The following is an 18,585-nucleotide window of genomic DNA, read 5'->3' as shown; positions in this document are numbered from 1 at the left end:
GGTAACAGTCTACAGCCATGGTCGCTAGGGGGCAAAACACACATCCGAGCCCGAGTGGTGCAAAAAGAGCCGTTGAAAAAGACACACAAGACATTTCAGCATTAGCAAGAGAGGGAAAGTTACCAAAGGAGTTTAGTTTGAATCACAGAAAGAATGTAATTGACTAGAAGATATTTTACTTCATGTGGAGTGTATCATTTATGTCATTCAACTGATCCAGAAAAAGTAAGTAAAACAAAAGACTGACCCGAAAGCTGGTGGTAAGAGATTTATGAAGTACAATACACAACAAGTCAAACTAAATAGCCTGGCTGCATATATGCATGTACTGTATATATGTAACTGAACTCTGTGACCACAATCACGCACACAGAAGTAGAAATCCTGACATCCGTCAAAGATGTTCTCTGCTGTAGCTTTGAGAGGGAATATTGCAGTATCCCCATATCCTGAAGGAGGGAAAACTCCTTGACATGTAGATGAAAGTCTGGTTTTGAAAGCCAGTGTCAGGCAGAGGCTACCTGTCCAGTCCTGATGAAAACTGATCCACTTCTGCCAGGAAAAGAGCTCAGGGAACATCATGAACCTGCTGTGAATCCTGATATTTGCTCTTTTTAGCAATATGTTGAGTTAATCAGTTTTATTTTCTCACAAAAGTTTTTGGCTTTAATAATTCCTCAACTAATTTTCCCTTCCAGTGGTATGCATGTTTAAATTACACCAATGTAATGTATTATTTCCTATCAATAAATTAATTAATCATGAGCACACGAGACTGTGAATCTTTGTCAGTAATAATGAACTGCTTTTTAACAATGAAGTGAAAGCTGAGGGTCAGCAGTGACCTTGGACATGGCAGGGATTCAATGTCTTGCTCAAGAACACTACAGTAGCCTGGCCAACACGGACTGGTTTAAAGATTTAATTAAATTGATCAACAGACATATCGAAACCTAGGGTGCAGTTGCCATCCTCTGGGTGAGGGTCCTTCTATAGATGAGTGGCTGTTGTCTCTACACTGTGAGACTCTACCTGCTGGACCCTACAGACCAAGACTCAGATCATGAAATTGGCACTGCTGGTTATAATCAACCTGATTTTAATATTCATGGATGACTTGGTAAAGTTTTAATGTTTGTCTCTTACTTCTTCGGCAGTCTTAACACAAGATTAGAAGAGGTAAATGCCGAGGTATAAAGATACAGTGGAAGAAATAACATGTGCAGCAAAGCCCATGTCTGTGTATAGATGTTGAAAGAACACACAAAAAAAAGTGAAACAAACTTGAAAGGTTCAAGCTGTACGTTCAGTGAAAAAAAAACAAGTGGGAGAAATGATGTAAGTGAATGGCATGATATGGGACTCAATAAACACATCTTTGTTTTTGTTCTCAAGTGGCCAGGTACTTTTCAGAAAGGTAAGTGTTCCACTTATTACATGCTCCTCGAGGGGTTAATATTTTTAGCCCCAGGATTTCATAGAACAAAGAACATTCTGTAAAGATAAGGAGGTCTCAGGCTGAAGAGTTAATTTCACATCTTAAGTAAACGGCTGCGGCATTTGAGCCACCATACATCTCATCTGTCCCTGAAAACAACATAAACATGGTTCAACTGGTTCATCTTTTTTTGTGCAGAGGTTTATAATCAGACATAAGCACAGGCACAATTGTATTACTACTTCACAGTATAAACTTTTATGCCGTGGCATTTACACAAACTGACCTTATCCAGTAACACTTGAGACTCCATTTAACAATGTGTCTTCAGTTGTTGATAGGCATCCAAGTTCATCAGAATAAGAGAAAATCTTTAAGTACTGAAGTTGTGAGGTCTCTCTCCTCTTCTCGAACTGAGAAGAGAGAGAAAACAAGAATCGCATTAACTATCACATTCACCACTGGGACAGTTCAATGCTGAGTCAAAAGAGTGCTTGTTAAATCTGTTACAGCACTGTCTTTTAAAAAGAAATGTTAATGAGTCCTGAGTAAACAATGAGCTCATGGTGACTTCATAATAAACTATTAATACATCAAATCTTTGATTTACGGCTTATATCCTAATAATTCATAACAGAGTAGTGCATCAATAGTAACGACATTAAATGTTTAATTTCAATCAAGTCAAGAAAAGGTTTGCTTACGCATACATTTTGAAACATTACCTGCTGTTGAGCAGGTGATCAAATAATGGCTGTTTAATTAAACATTAGTAAATGTTCAATGAACTGTTTAATAGATTTTTGTCGTTGGTTTTGTTCTGAAATGATAAATAATATCACAATAAATGCGATTAAGGGCTACTGAAGCTTCTTGAGAGCCTACTCCTAGATACTGTGCTAAATAACCAGTACGAACCAGTAACAATTAGCTAACACAGCCACGTGAGATGGTAAGCTGAGTCCATCACTCTCAAGTGACTCATACGTCCTCTCTGCTTTTACCAAATTCATTTCTAACGGCTGGTAGTTGTTCCAGATTTTTTACAATGATACAGGGGCCGCTGCTCCCAAGAGGAAATTAGACTAAATCAATGCATCTCATCAATTACAAAGGCTCAGTATGCATTTTCACAGACATCCAGGAACTAATCATGAGATACTGGTACATTAGCGGGATGGAGATGGAAATGCTGTATCGTCCTTTACAGTATTTTGGAACTGATGTTCACTTGGTTTTGGATATAATAAAAGGAATAAACCACAGGGGTAGTTCAGCAATTCAGAGTGTGGCTGCTCCTGCTTGTTTGACAATCTCACTAGAGTTAATCAGGAACATCCTACTGATTATTGGTAGTTTGTGTAAAGGGTCAGTAAAATAACACAGATTGCACCTTTAATTTATCATGACTTGATTGCCAAGGGCTAGTGTTAGTCACAAAAAGACACTCAAGAATTTAGTAAAAGAGACTTCAACTTCTCTCAAGTTTTAAATTAATTTGAATGGCCCTCGCAGTATTATTAAAAGACATAAAAACCTTCAAGTGAAGCAACAAATGAATATCAATAACCCTTCAAGTTTTTTTTCCACTTAGTCCCTTCCCACTAGCCTGAGTATGAAAGGACTAGATTAATTAATAAGAAACGGCAGATCCCAGCATGAGAGGAAAACGCTGACAATCCACGGCAGGACAGAGTGGATTGAGGAGGAAGGTGACTTTGTGACAGCCCTGTGCTGGGGTGGCTCTTGGCCGGATGATCAGGGACAGGCTGACCTCCCACGCAGAATTAGTCATCTCTTTACACCACTTTTTTTTTTCTTTCCACTAAAGACTCTTATTCAACCTTCTAGCAACCTTCCTTCACATTGCTGTTTGTCCGCCCAGGCTTCTTCTCTCCCACACACACACACACACACACACACACACACACACACACACACACACACACACACACACACACACACACACACACACACACACACACACACACAGAGTCAGCAGCCTCTAGACATAATCATTTATTGTTCAAATTTCCACAGGGATGCAGATCAAGGGGTTGTTAAATACATAGCTGCTAATTTCCAGCGTTATAGGATTGTACTTAACCAAACTAAATCAAAGAAACACTTGTAATTAAACTAATTTTGACATGAATACAACAGGCTGTTTTTACAAAGTTAACTGTTCTATCTTCTGTTTAATTCTCCCCTTATGGGACCTGTTATATATATATACTGCATATGTAAAAGTTGAATTTACTTTTCTCCTTGTATTGCAGACCTGATGCATAGTAGCAAAATGTGGAGACAGGACAGCATATGTATAACAATATAGAGATCAGTGGTACCTGCAAGCCCAGTTTCCTCAAGAACACGCTGCTTTCGGCGGTTACACATGCTGTAAAATAGCTAAGGCAGGCTTTCTGTGCATTCCTCTTCAGAAAATAGTCACTGAAATATCTAAATCATGCAGAAACAGCTTGTAAACTGGTAACATGCAGCTCTTCTCTCTAGGCCCTTTCTCTGAAATTGAAATTGCACATGCACTGTCACATCAGACATCCATTATTATTGCCGTAACACACTCAAAGAAATCTTTCAGCCGAGCATTGATGTTTTTCCCCTTCATACTATTCCCAAACAGTTTCTCACCCACCTACAGTGTCTTGACAGATGTAAATACAGACGAGTTTAACCAAATAAGTCGTTTTTTCTTGTCGTTTCTGTTCAGTTCTAATGTAATCCAGGAGAATAGAGAAATACAGAAAGAGAGAAGCACTGAAGACACTGAAATACAGACTTCTATTCACTCAGTTTTGGATCTTATATACATGTCCTCTACTGCCACTCCTTCCCCAGCACAGCCCCAGTCACATGTGGCTTTCTGAAATCACACTCTGCCTCAAAGCAACACTGATGGGAAAAGAAGAAAAAAAAATGCAAAACCAAACTTGCGAAACAAATCTCCTCCTCTTCTGTTTATTTTTGTTGTAGTGCCGTGAGTCATAAAAGATATTTCAACACTTCTGTCTCTTTTCCGCCCATGCCTGATTTCCCTTTTGGACAAAAAAAAGTCCAGTAATAATAAGAAACATATGAGCAGCAAATGAATGCTAGACTGTGATAAAAGCTTGGGATAATGGATTTACTTAGCAAGAGGGTAAATGTAAAGTTGCCAGACATGCAGGAAGTAGGGGGTAAGTGACAATAAAAGAGAGGAGGAGACAGCGAGAGACTGCTGTGACTCAGCCTTTCCGTGGCCAGAGAAATAAACAACAAAATACATCACAGGTGATGACATGTGTTACCTGCTGGCAACCACAGAAAAAACATTAACCCAGGCAAACAGTTCATATTTTCTGGAAATGCGTTATTTTAATCAACTCCTAAGGATGTTTGATCATGTGTGGTTGCTGAGGGTGCATTAGCTGATGCCTTTTGAGTCATATCACTGCTTACTGTTGTAGGTTACGTAAACAAGTGCTGGGCACCAATGGCAACCAGCTGACCATGCAGTCAGGGTATATCGATACCACGGTGAGCAGTACGTGACCTGAGCACCTGTTGTGTTAAGCACAGGCTCAAACCTGCGGCCTTTGCATAGTCACAACATCTATAATAAACATGTCACAAATGGACAGGAAACTGGGTGCTGATGGCAGAGGGAGTGTAATGGCAAACACACTCAGAGCAGCGAGGGTGCAGGGGAGAAGGGAAGAGACTGGATGCCAAGGAGGATGAAAGGGCGTGGAGTCAAATTCCTACCACATCTGGAGAGAATTGCACACACCAGTTAGAAGTACAGAAGTACACTGGGTACTTTCTGTCAAGCACACTCACACACGTGCTGCCATGCCCAGCACAACCTTTGCACATTGAGAAGTGTGTGATTTGAATGCCTTATAGGACTGCAAATAAGCTATGCAAACAGTGCCACCTTGTGGCCACTCAGCTGTTGGCATGGCTGGTAATGATTCTGAGAAAACAGGCAGACTGACTGGGGTTTACATTAACTCACATAGCCGTCTGTCTGCCACTGGCAGAGTTTGAACAAATCTGTGGATCAGAGCCTCATCAACTTTCCTTTCTAACTCCCATATTAGTTTGCTTACATGAGCCAAATCAAGTTATCACAATATGCTTTGAAATTATTTCATCCAACTACTCAGAAATCCACTTTTATTGAGTTTAGGACTTCTGGTGCAACTCCACCATTTAGTTTTTTCTCAATTTTACACAGGCAGAGTGAGCTAGACAGGTTTTCCCACTTTAAACAGTAGCTATACTTTGTGCTCTGTAAATTACTTAACAGTTAATTATTAAAACAAGTCAAACACTGTAGCATGTTAATAGGACTGGGTCACATTACACTACATCAGCATGAGACTCTGCAATGACAAACAGGTACGTACAGAGTCATGCCTCACTGGCATACTCTGCCATAACCTCATATCTCTTGTTTAAAGAAGCAACTAAATAGGTTATTCTTGAATATAGGCCTGCAAATTACAATTAAAAATTCAAATTAAAAACTAGTAATTGACTTTCTTTGAAGTGTGGATCTTCAAATGAATCAATAGTATTATCTTTGTCATGCTTTGCTGGTAAATTATTTAATGTTCTGTATGTCATATGTTTGAGTCTGAACCACATTTTAAAAAACTGCCATTTGTTTCTTGCAATTCCTAATGATTTTATTTGTCTTTTAATTTTGTTTTGTTTGTTAAACTGCTTTTATTGTTGAGTCTGTTTCCACTTTATAAATTGCATTTTACTTGCTATTTTCATGTTGTGTATATTATGCATTTTTATTAACTGTGAAGCACTTTGGAACTGCCAGTTTGAAAAGTGCGACATAAATAAAGCTTACTTACTTAAGCACCCATTAGTTCCATCTAGAACGGTTTAAATTCGAACCCTATCACACAAAAGGTATGTCTTCCAGCAAGGAATTTTTTTTGAAACACATCCTCGTTTGATGTTCAAATCAGTAAGTAATATTTAAAGCAAAACAAATCTGGCTGTGAGATTAAAAATTGCAGACTTTAAATGGGGAGAAAAGAGGATTTATCAAACTTCTCCCCTCTTTCCCCCCTGACAGAGTGCACCAAAAATAAATCAAACATCAGCTGAGAGAGAGAGCTCTGCTGCCCAATAATTTATTCTTGACCGCCACGCATCACACATGCAAGTACTTAGCTCATCAAAATAACAGCCACCAGTGGGACACGTGAGACACATCATGAGAAAGACGGACATCTGGCGGGACGGGCTGCATCACAACTGCCTCTGTTGCCAAGGAGATACGATGGTGGAAAGCAGAGGGAGGATCTGACAAGAGAAGCCTGGTAGCTGTAGGAAAATAACAAAATTCACAGAAGATCATACCCACCTGAGACAACGTGCTGCAACCTGCAACCTGGGGAGGGTTCCCAAGTTCTCTGGATCAGCTGAAGCAATCGTGCGCTGCTGTCAATCAGTTTCTGTTGTGGCCGCTGAACAGTGTTCATTTATTTATTTATTTATTGACAGACTCCTCCATCAATAAATAATGAGGATGGAGAGCAGTCGTGACTCGCACTGTATGCTATCTAGGAGCTCACACCCCTCAGCCTTAAAAACAGACCCATCGCTTCAGCATGGCACTGCGTTTATCAAAAAACACTCACACAAGGAACAAGGTTCCATTTCTTATTTATTGTTTCAGGATTTGAGTAGAAGAGTGAGACAGAGAAACAAGGTCATGTCATTGTGCATCACATTTGTATTATCCACATTTCAGGAGAAAAGTCACATACTGTACATCGAATAAAGTGCTTCACACAATATGCCTGCGACTGTCTTCGACTCACAGCATGAAGGGTAACTGACTTGAAGTGTCCAACAACATATAGTGCTTTATGCAAGGACAAGTGGATTGTATTTGACTAAAGCCACCCACATTTACACACTTTAATTCTATTCAAAGTGCTCAAGGTCATCTTGCACTTTCTTTCTTTAACAATCACAAAAGCTGTGTCTTCATTACAGAAAGGTCCACACATCCCCCTGTACAGGAAGAATTCATTTCTTAGCACAGCAGAGAGCAGCTCTATTCATGGGAATGTGACACATGAACGTGTATGAGCTCAAACACAAGCTATTCTCTCTGTCGCATGTATTTTGAGCGGAGAACACATGCAGAGAACGTGAATAAGAGCAGTGAATTTGGTTTGATCTGCTGTGCTGTAAAATGAGGGATTATTTATGGCTGGTAATCCATTTGAGGATGGGCAGAGGGCTCCTCCTGCTTTAGCTCTGCTCGCTGATAGACTGTCCGGTCAAATACCCGCTCTCTTCCTCTGGTCTGACCTCCCTCCAGCCTTTAGCGGAGGCAGAGGCACTGGCAGGCACGAGACGAGTCAAAAACAGAGCTGGTGACCATGTGTCATTCCCCTTGACAGCCACAGGGGGCGCACTCGTTCTTCCCACACTGCTTGGTAGGAAGGGCTGGCTCCAAGCCTTGTTTCTGCAGGCAGTGTGATAGCATTAACACTTGGAATAGTGACAGTATCTACCTCAGACAGATGAGTGTTAATATGGGGCAATATGGCTACTGTAGGGCACGTTCACCCTGCAGATATTAACTGCATATCTAACTGTCTTTTTAATTATTTTTAAATGAATGAGAAAATGTATAATGCACATCAAGGTCAAGGTCACAACCACGCCTTGAAGAGAGATGTCCAGATATATGTCCTGTTGTCATTGTGCCACTGGGTGTCAGTGTGGTGTCATACTGATGAAAGTCGTCAAACACAGTGTGGTTTCACTCTTTACCAGCTATTCTTCCCCCTCCCCTCTATTTCCTCTCTGTCATTCATTCTTTTATCTCCCGCCCCAGCTCACCTGCGTCTGCCTGCGAGTGGGCCGCACCGGTTGGTTGTCAGGGTGGTTGGGTGCCCACGGCCCCAGGCTCTGATTGGAGTAGAAGTCCATGGGGTAGACTTCCTTCCAAGCAACCTCTTGCAAAGCCACAGCTGCCTGAGAGACAGTGACACAGATAATCACAGATAATGTAAAAACAAATCAGAACAAGAAGGTTGACAACCTACCAGCCCACTTGTATTAGGTATGAGGTGTTATGGTTGATTGTGTGTTTTTTCCCCCCCGTTATCCAGGACTGTATTTGCAGTTTTGGGCGAACCAGCTGCAGGAAACCACAGCGTGATGAGAAGACAAGACAGACAAGACAGGTGTCATAATATTAAGCTTCGATAACAGGCAGCGTTGTCATGTTATCCCTATGCAGCTGCACTGCATGACACAACAGCTGTTAGAGGAGAGAAACAGCACTGGTATGACAGTGCTGTGACATAAGTGCAGACTGCTCCATATGGAAGAGAGGTGCCTGTGAATATTGATTCTAAATGACTGAACAGATGAATAAACAAGTGTGCTGAATGAAAGAACAAATCATTTGATTGTTCGTTTATTAATTTATCCAACTACTCATTCATCTTTCAGCTATTTGGATGCCTAACTTCAGCTTCATACAATTTGGAATAATTTAGATAATGTGTGGAATTAGTATGAGGAAACAAGTCATATTAATATTATAGGACAAATTAAAGAATTTACTGTAGTTCAAAGGAAACATGAAAAATGCAGTTTGAAAGGGACAGAATCTCTCTTCTGGTGGGACATAATTTATCACTGTTACACAGCTTGTATGCAGCCTCTGTAGTTTATTTTGTTTGTACGGTGTGTACCAACACTGACAAGGTAGTATTCTCTTACATACTGGCTGCATCTTTAAATAGAAACAGGAAAAGAACAATCCCTTTAAACATGTTTTTTTACACCTTCATATGAACAAGAAAAGGATAAAAGCAACAGCAGTAGAGATAGAAAAATTAACTTTCTTGGTCCGAATAAGTACCAGATATTAAGCTAATACCCAGCTAATAAAAATGCAATACATGGGTTATCTAAATTCCTCCTAAACAAACAAACTGTTTACTGGGATAAATCTTTCATTGTGTTATTTTTTGCCTTTCCTCTCCCAAAACATCCTCCTGCTTGTGTCTTCTTCATTTTCTCCTCTCTTCTGCCCTTATTCCACCCGCCTCTCATTTCTTAAGCTTTTACTCGCTGCTCTCTTCCTCTCCCCTCTCACACCAACTGCCTCTCTCTGTGGAAGCTAGCTTCTCTTGCTAATCCCTGCTCTGACAGGAGAGCCAAGTGTGTCTTATTGACTATAAATATAACATGAGACGCACTGAAAATAAATGCTGCTGCCCCCCCCCACCCTGCACCCTTCTCCTTGCTCACTCCACCCTCCCATCTTGCTCCTCTTCATCTTCATTGTAAATGCCACAGTGAAAAGCACAACGCACTGAGACGTATACCACTCATAGGTGTGAGATGGGGGTGAATTAAGACTTATCGCAAACGCACACGAGCCCACATATATAGATACAAGTGCAGCTGCAAATTATTTAAATGCACAGACATTGTTCCCAAATAGCTAGAGGGAGACCAAAGCGAGCTCTAACAAAAAAGGCTTAAGAAAACAGATTGCCGCTTTCCTCATTACAGCAGGGCAAATTTCAGACTTCACATGCTCCATTATAGACCTCAGTCAAAAACAACACAACATAATCATCACTTTTCCTTTTAAGGTGAATGCTATCATTATTCTTAATGGCCTCATTCTGAAATGTATGTGCAGCACAATCAGTGCACAAAGATGGGCAGTCGGAGAGAAACAGCAACCATTTCAAATCACAAGCCAATATTCAAGACAGCAATTCCCCTCGCAGCCATTTCCCACGGATTCAAATCAGTAGCATATCTTTGAGGAAAATCTTTGAATGAATTAATAGGTGACAATCAAATGCTAACCAGCCAAGTCACATAATAGCACATAACTGCCAAACCCGTCACAAAGTTGCTACACCAGCTGCAGCGGCACACAAACAAACGCTTGCTTTGGAATGGATCTTTATGGGCTGCTGTCCGATGTATCTCTTACTCCCTTTAGAAAAACAAGACAGCTGCAAGGGTGTGGGGCTGTGTGGTTCTGTAGCCAGTAGGGGGGGCTAGTCGTCTGCTGATGCTGTTTCATGTGAGTGTGGTGAGGGAGAGGGAGAAGGAGGGAGAGGAGCAGGCGTGCATCTCCAGCACAAGCAGGCCTTGATGGGGTCCTATACAAATTCACACACAGACCTTCATTCAATCAAATGTGTGTGTGCAATGCACAAGCCTCCTCTGATAAGTGAGTGGCAGCTGTGATTTTGCTGAGAGACTATAAGGTGCATGTTTACCTCATATGGGGACAGCAGGGGTTTGGAGAAGGCTGTGCCCCAATCGATAGAAAGACGTGGACAAGCGATCTGGATCCACCTGTAGGAGAGAGAAGCATAAACAAATTTGTGCTCAAATGTGCATCCATGAGTGAGTGCAAATGTGTGTGTAAAACAGAAGCAGTCAGAGAGGGTGAGAGACCAAGATCCTATTAAGCAGGCAGGGCACATCTGTGACTGCACGCTGCATGTGGATACGTGATGCAATGGGTTGTGCAGGGAGCCTCCCTCCACCTGATCTCCAGCATCTGTTGGAGAGATCTGTCCTGATTTGCAACAGCTCTAAAGACAGCCACGACACTGACTGAATGCATAGCCAGCCAGTGAAAGAGGGCGGCTGAAAAGAGAGGGAGGAAGGTTTGTGGTGGTGGGGAAGGGGGTAGACTGGTTGCAGGAGGCATAAACAGGAAAAACAGGGAAAGAAGTGGTGAAAAAAGAAGAAATGCGGTGAAAGAAAAGAGGGAGATGTTAGGTGAGTGTGAATAAAAAAACCCGCACCAGCCCGGTCTCCACGGAGGTAGCCTACATAGCTGGCAGACAGGGTGGTGGGGGGGCTGTGTATGAGAGAGATGGGGAGGGGGGTGAGAAAAAAAAAAGAGAGAGAAGGACACAGATATACAGCGATAGGGAGAAAGAGCGATGAAGACGAAAACAGGGGGGGGGGGGGGCTGAAGAGGCACAAGCAAGAAGAGAACAGAGGCAGAAGAGAGGAGGAAGACTGGCAGCAAGAAAAGTGTTTACTCTGGAAAATGCATGAAAGAGGGATGAGGAGGGCGTGGATGTAAACAGCTGGAGGGAAAAGTGAACAATGGGAAAATGGAGACGGAGGGAAGTAGACTGGGCTACGGGGGTTAGCTTTCGCAGATCAATGCTATCCAGAGCCCCATCTCCACTGAGAGAGCGGACCCTCCCTCATCCCAAATCCCAATGATAGAGCTCCATCAGAAATATTGACAAATATGAATTGAGCTGCAGTGCATATAAAAACCCCGGAGATACCGTTGGATCTAGGTAAATGTCAATAAGAATACACCCGTTTGAGATCTAAGCAAAGGGGGGTAGGCTAGTACAGAGGCATAGGTGGAAAACACATGAAAGACATAAAAGTTTTGCCGTAATCACTTGAATACTTTCATGTCTATGCTACTGTGCCAAAATCCCCATCTGTCTATTCTTCATTTTCCAACTTTCACACAATTTCTCAACTGCAGAATTGATTGCACCGTTGACTCTCGCTCCACTCTGCTTTCTGTCACAGAAATATTCCACCCCCTCGGGGCAAACGCATGGCATTTTCTCATTTTCAAATAACACTTTTTTTTTAAATGCCTTCCCCCAAAGACTGGATTCTTATTCATCCTCCTAATTTGAGAGCCAGCTGAGTCAGAGATATTTGCACCAAGCACCAATCTCCTCAGACCTAAGTTTGCTGACTTGAGATGGAGATGTGGAAGCAGAAATGTGACCTTTAAGTCCATCAGCTGCTACTCACAACCGGAGTTGGAGCTGGAGTCAGACACTGCACGTGTATCACAATCGCCTTATCCTAAACACACAGGAAGAAGGAACTAATTACGGGGTGGGGGCATGCCTGTGCCTATGTGTAGAATGAGCTGGACTCTGGTTGATGTTTAAAAGAGGGAGGGTGATTAATAAGCAAACCAACGCTAACCCTGCACTAAATCCCTTGGGCTAGCATTGAGAGGAGGGTCTGAGAGGAAAGTAAGACAGAAAGCATGAAAGGGAAGGCAGAGAGGATCCCTCCTCAGGAGCAGATAGCTTACTGGCACATGGAGCCAGAGGGGACTTTTCTAATATTAGCACAGAGACTGACTGAATGGTGCAGTTCAGTAAAATGCAGTAAACCTGCCATGCCAGGCACTGTCCCCAGAATGCGGGCCCGAATTGTATTTCCAGCCCTTATCTGGCCTTCAATCTAGACAGCAAAGTAGAGATCCCACATCATCGGGTGCAGGGGAACAAAGAGAGAGCTGGAGGAAGGAAAAGAGAAAGAGGTGCAGAGACAGAGGAAACGTGGGCTTTTTTCTCTGAGCCCTGTTTCACAACTTATTCCCAAGCAAAGATTAACTGAAATAAAGAATGTATGAATACGATTTTGATAGAAATCTTGTCTCTTCAGTCCCTCTCTAAAGGATCTGCTTCCTTTAGTAGAAAGTAGAACCCTACAACACAGAGACATGCACGGATTAGAGCAGGATGCAGAACTGGTGGGGACTACACTGTGATATATAAAAGGTAAGGCTGCGTGACATTTAGTACTGCTATGCAATGTGAGCTCCAGCCCTGGTCTCGCTGCATTACCTGCTGTGGCCCATTACACCCTGACACTGTTAGGAGGACCTCCACCTGCATGGCTTCGCTTCAATTACACTCAGTCTTGACCCGCCAAAAGCAAGAACAATTAACCTTTCAGCAATGCAGGAAAATGAAAAATGTTCACCTTTGCCGGCAAACGTAATTGAATTAAAACAAATAATTTAATTTCAATAGAGTCGAAAAATTTAATTCAAACATAAAGATGAAAGACTGCAATGCGCTGGGTGGCATTTGCGGTCTAGTTGAGATAAGTGTGTGTGGTGAACAGATATCTGTACAATAGCTTAAAACCTGCTTGGGGACAGCCTAATTACACACTTAAGAGCATATGCTAATGGTGTCTCTCTTTATATGAGTGAGTATGTGTGTGTCTAATGACAGAGAAAGCCTGGAGGGGGCTCTGCACAGTGTGCTGTGTCCTCTACCACCTCACGGTCTATCTCTCAATCTCCCTCTCCCTCTTTCCTTCTATTCCTCCTTCAACACAGCTGGACTCAACACAGCTTCAAACACCTGGTGGTTTGAGTTCCTATTGTAGCCTCATGTAGGATGCCTGTGTACAAACTATTCTGAGCAGTGAGGGGAAAACAATAAAACAAAAACAACATGGTTGATGAATAAAGAAACAGCAAAATATCAGCAGAAGAGGTCACTCTGATAAAACACTTATGATTAATGATGTAAACAATGTTGTCACTAAGTCATATCTTCCAAAATGAACCTTCAATTTCCACTTTCATCCCAAACCTAGACTCATTAAAGAACACTGAAAACAACTGTTTTTTTACATTGACAAAAGCACCATGATGATGAACAAATGCAATGGTTTCCAATAGAGCATTTGAACTTCACTACTTTTTTTTATATCGACAGAGATGAGTCTGTAGCATCGAGTATCAAAAACTGTCAAGTACCAAAAGCTCAGATTCTTATTCTTTGATGAGACAGATTCTGATTTCTATGTTTTTAGACAAAGTTCTTGGATGACTGCTTTGTGTTTAGACTACATTCAAGAAGTTTGTTTTCTTTTGTTAAATGGGGTTCCATAAAAACATGATTATATCCCTTTATCCCTTTAGAATAAGATATTGAAAAAAAGTGTTGCTTTAGGAACAGTAAACTCAGGTATTGTGTCGGCGCTAGAATAGAATATTTTCAAACAATACCCATCCCTAGTCAACAATAAAAGAAAATTATTGTTGCATTGCATTCTGATGTATATACATCTTGTAGCCACGTTAACAAGGTACACCTAGCTAAACACTGATGCAGTCTACAACAACAGCCTTGCAATAAATGCTACCTTCATGAAAGTTTTTATTGAAACTGTTAATGAGGTGCTGATTAAACTTTATGGTCCTTTTGTAGCATGTGGTGTTATTAAACTGTAATGGATTATACTGAGAGAAGTTTCTAATATTTTGTCCAGCCCATTTGTATAAATGAAGGTAGACTAAATATTAAAAACATCTCTCACTATATATGATTTATTACTGTGCAGTTAGTTTGCTAGGTGTACCTAATACACTAGCAACTGGGTATAAAAGTATGTATTCCTATCTGATATAAATGTATACAAGGGGCCATTTTGTATTCAAGCCCTTTTGTTTTCCTTGTTGAAAAGCTTTTTGTCTATAATGAGGGTTTGTTTTGGTTGAGTGAATCGTGCCTGACTTACATAATTTCGGAGTTGCACTCATACGTCAGTCTGAAGAGGAGAGCCAAAAAACAAAGAAAAAAAATCGCTTTTACCATGATCGCTTGCTTTCCAAAACGCAGCCCCCTCAACTATCACTGCATCTCTCTGCCTCTCTCTCCAACTCACTCTCAATCTCTCTCAGACCTTCTGTCCTTCTCTCACCCACTCCTCCCTCACACATCACACCTCTCATTACTCCACAGTGAGAGGCCAATCTGAGGGAGTGCGAGGAGCCTGTGTGTGTGCCTGTGTGAGTGTGATCGGGGCTGTTGCACATCAGTGTCTCACTAACCCCTTGTCCATCTTCACCTCTGTTCCTCTGGTTGGAAGTCAGATACATCGGAGAAACTGCACCTTGAAGCCTGAGCACTTGATATATTATTGAAGAAGCTTGAGGAGTTTATCTTTTTGAAGACAGGAATGAGTTTAGTGGCAGAGCATATTTCAGCACCTGCCACTGTGATTATCAGGAACGTGTATTAATGACAACACGAGTGCAGTCACACTTTGCTAATAACTTCATAGTACGTGAGGGAATAAGTAAGTGTTTATTATGGGTGATTGGTTTCACAGTTTCCTTGGGTTCAGGTCAGGCAACATTTTTGGACTTGTGGTAAGTGATTAAAATGAAACAGAATTTGGAGGCTAAAGGTAAAAAAAAAAAAAAAAAGAAGAAGAAAAAAGCCACCCTGAGCAACAGCAAGACTAATACATTTTTCTAGTGTTTATTATACTCTGACCTTATGGCAACAGTATAGAGTGAAAAGTAAGCACAGATAATTCAAGTATAAAATTCCTCTTTCTATGCCCCGTGTGTCAAAGCTGAGGGAACTGTATCAAGCATCCAAATTATTACCCTGGACAATTTGTTTTTGCTATGAAGGCAAAATGAAGACATGAATGCCAATTTTGTTTATGATGTTTGTCAGCTCCTTGTTATAGAGTGCACTTGCAAATTATGCTGACTCCCCCGTTATGTGTGCAATGATGCTTACAGAATACACTTCATATGTTGTTGATTGCAACATTTAGGTGACTACTTGCTGTTGATCATAATAGCTCAGCCGGGGTCCATGATGTGAAAGACAAATTACCCATTCTTTATGACAAAGACACACAGAGGTGATTAAGAATTTGCAAATGAAGAAAACAATGAGCAAAAGGAAGAAGTGTTTTAGTCAAGTGTGGAAGCAATGAAAGTAATCTCGACCTTAGCATTGCAGGAAGCCATAGCATGTGGACAAGGAGAAACTATATAACCGTTTAAGAGGCTGTCAGTCTTTGCAGTAACAAAATTAAAATGGCAAGGGGGGATCTCAGCCTCGCCCTACAGTGCTTCATGCATCGTGGTATGACTCAAAAGCATCAGAGGTGTCATCAGGGGGAAACTGAATCAGTCTTAAAGCAGCTACAGCCAGAACCTAAATAAGGTGCTTGATTTGTTTTCTGCATTCATGTTCTGTTGCTGAGTCTGGACTGGATTTGGGAATTTGGGCTGGCTTCTGCAAAGCTAAGAGAATATGGGCCATAGTTTTTACTTCATCTGCCATATAGCACGTGTTCTAATTTGGTCGTGTGTTAGTGTATGTATATGTGCATCACTCACGCATCTACATCTGGCATCAGATCCAACTTGCTGGGGAAAATCTCAGAAAGCAGGACTCGAGTGAAGGACTTCCCCAAAGACTGAAGCCTCGACTCCAGGTGCTGGAAAGAAAAAGAAGTAAAATAAAAGGACCAATGGAAAGGTTTGCAATCCACACATCAACCACAATTCTCTCAAGGGCTATGAAACACCACTTTATGAAATGATAACTTACAAATCATATAACCCAGGACTTCCACCCACACGGACACAATCCTGTAAACATTCCAATCTAGGGGCGTCCAGAAGTTTTTGCTCTACTGCGAACAACCTCAGCAGGAAGACTATTTTATTCAGTTTTTTTCTGCTGCTTACCCAAATCTACAGGGTGGTGACAGTACGTTAAGCAAGGTAGCAGACAGATTCTTCTCCTCAGCCATGTCCTCCAGCACCTCCTGGCATTCTCAGGCAAGGTGGGATGTGTAATCCCTCCAGTATATTTTGGGGCTTCCTCTGGCTCTCCTTCCAGTTGGCTCTGGCCAGAACGCCTCCACAGGGAGGCGTCTGGATTAGATGCCCAAACCACCTCAACTGGCTCATTTTAGAACAAAAGAGCGGCAGTTCTACTCCAACCTCCTTAGGGATGTTCGATCTCCTCAACCTGTCCACCTGGTCAGACAGACAGTGAAGGAAACTACCCAGAGCTCAAAACTGTAGGAGAGGGCTGGAATCCAGATAGAGCTTCAGACTCCCTCTTCACGAATTTCCAGCACAATGCCGGCATTACTGCTGACATGGAACCAGTCTACCTGTCAAACTCATACTACATCTTACATTCACTAACAAACAAGACCTTGTGATACATGAACACCTTCACTTCGGGCAGCAATTAATTCCCAACCTAAAGGAAGCTATCCAGTGTTTTCAGGCAGAGTATCAAAGCCTCAGACTTGGAAGTGTTGACTCTCGCAATTACTTCACACCACTACAATGAGCACTGGAGGTCACAGTCTGACGAAGCCAACAGAACTACATCATCAGATGCAATTTTAAGTCACCAAACTGGTGTCTCTCCACTCCTTGGGTGCACCGAGAGATTCTATTCATAAAGATGACAGCATTGCTAAAAAAGGCTCCCACAGTCAGAGCCTTGCCCTCCGTGACACACTCATATAGATATTAATAGAATTTCTTTTTCTATAGGGTAAACTTCAACACAGTGGTGCTCTGCAAGGGAATTATGTGTGTCCCCACACCCATCTGGCATCTATGACTTTAGGCTCTGGAAAAGGAGAGTCTAGCCAGGAGCTTGTCTCCAGAGTTGGTGCTTTGTGTAGAGGTGAGCCCAACTACATTTTTGGAGCAAGGGTTCAGCACATCAAGGCCCCCAGCTTTGCCTTACATTTCGCAATGCACCAGACCCCTACACCACCCTGAAGGGTAGTGGGCCCACATACAGCTGGCTGCACTTTACTTCATCAAATTGAGCTGGATCGGGCCCCTTGGGTACAACCCCAGACACCAAGCCTTGTATAACATATCAATAAATGAAATGGTTTAGTCAGTTCAAGGAAATCTGCTCCCTTGCTGACTCTGCCTTTGAAGTTTTGGGCATTGGTACTTGGACTGAGGTATTACTCAGGGATGTAGAAGGCAGCCAAACCATGTGGTGAAATCCCATAAATGTTCCTTGGGTGAGATAAAGGTATGAGCTGATATTCACTGTCCTTAGGAGTATCATGAGACATTTCAACAACAGTGCTTTTATCAGAGATAGTTCTGTCCCCTTACTTGAGAGGTTATCTGACACTATACTGGGTCTTTTTATTCAAATCCCCTTTTTTAATCCATGCTCTCCTGCCACCCTAAAATGAAAGGTTTTGGTTGACATTTTTACATCAACGCTCGTGTCATCTTTCAAGACTGGATATATACAAACGGGAGAAGTGCACCAAAATAGACCTAAGAATGTATACCGACTGATGAAACCTAGGTGTGGGGTGGTTTTAAACCTTATACATATTGCATTCAAGCGGAGGTCCACACATTACCAGTACCATACTGCAATGTATACTAAATACAGACATGATGATGTGAAGAACGCAAAGCTAATAAAGTTGAACACACGACTTTACAGAAAAAACAAAAAAGTGGGCATCTAAAACAACAATATGGAACA

At 41.8% G+C, this 18,585-nt stretch overlaps 1 protein-coding gene across 2 annotated transcripts in view; it reads right to left on the bottom strand.

The window, feature by feature from the left end:
- Positions 1-7,116: 7,116 nt before the first annotated feature.
- dph1 (diphthamide biosynthesis 1) overlaps positions 7,117-18,585 on the bottom strand; it is a 55,938-nt gene continuing 44,469 nt past the window's right edge. The window contains exons 9-12 of one of the 2 annotated variants that reach the window (XM_070905807.1): positions 16,428-16,528; positions 10,747-10,825; positions 8,327-8,461; positions 7,730-7,946 (exon numbers count right to left, since the gene is read on the bottom strand). In XM_070905807.1, the coding sequence (XP_070761908.1) occupies positions 7,866-7,946; positions 8,327-8,461; positions 10,747-10,825; positions 16,428-16,528 (396 nt within the window). In that variant the 3' untranslated portion in view covers positions 7,730-7,865. Of the gene's footprint in view, positions 7,947-8,326; positions 8,462-10,746; positions 10,826-16,427; positions 16,529-18,585 lie in introns of both variants that reach the window. The other variant, XM_070905806.1, reaches the window with a different exon arrangement.

Source organism: Enoplosus armatus, chromosome 5 (genome assembly GCF_043641665.1).
Source record: "Enoplosus armatus isolate fEnoArm2 chromosome 5, fEnoArm2.hap1, whole genome shotgun sequence".
Lineage (NCBI taxonomy): Eukaryota > Metazoa > Chordata > Actinopteri > Centrarchiformes > Enoplosidae > Enoplosus > Enoplosus armatus.
Note: the sequence above shows the minus strand (reverse complement) of the source record. Positions and strands in the feature narration are given on the sequence as shown.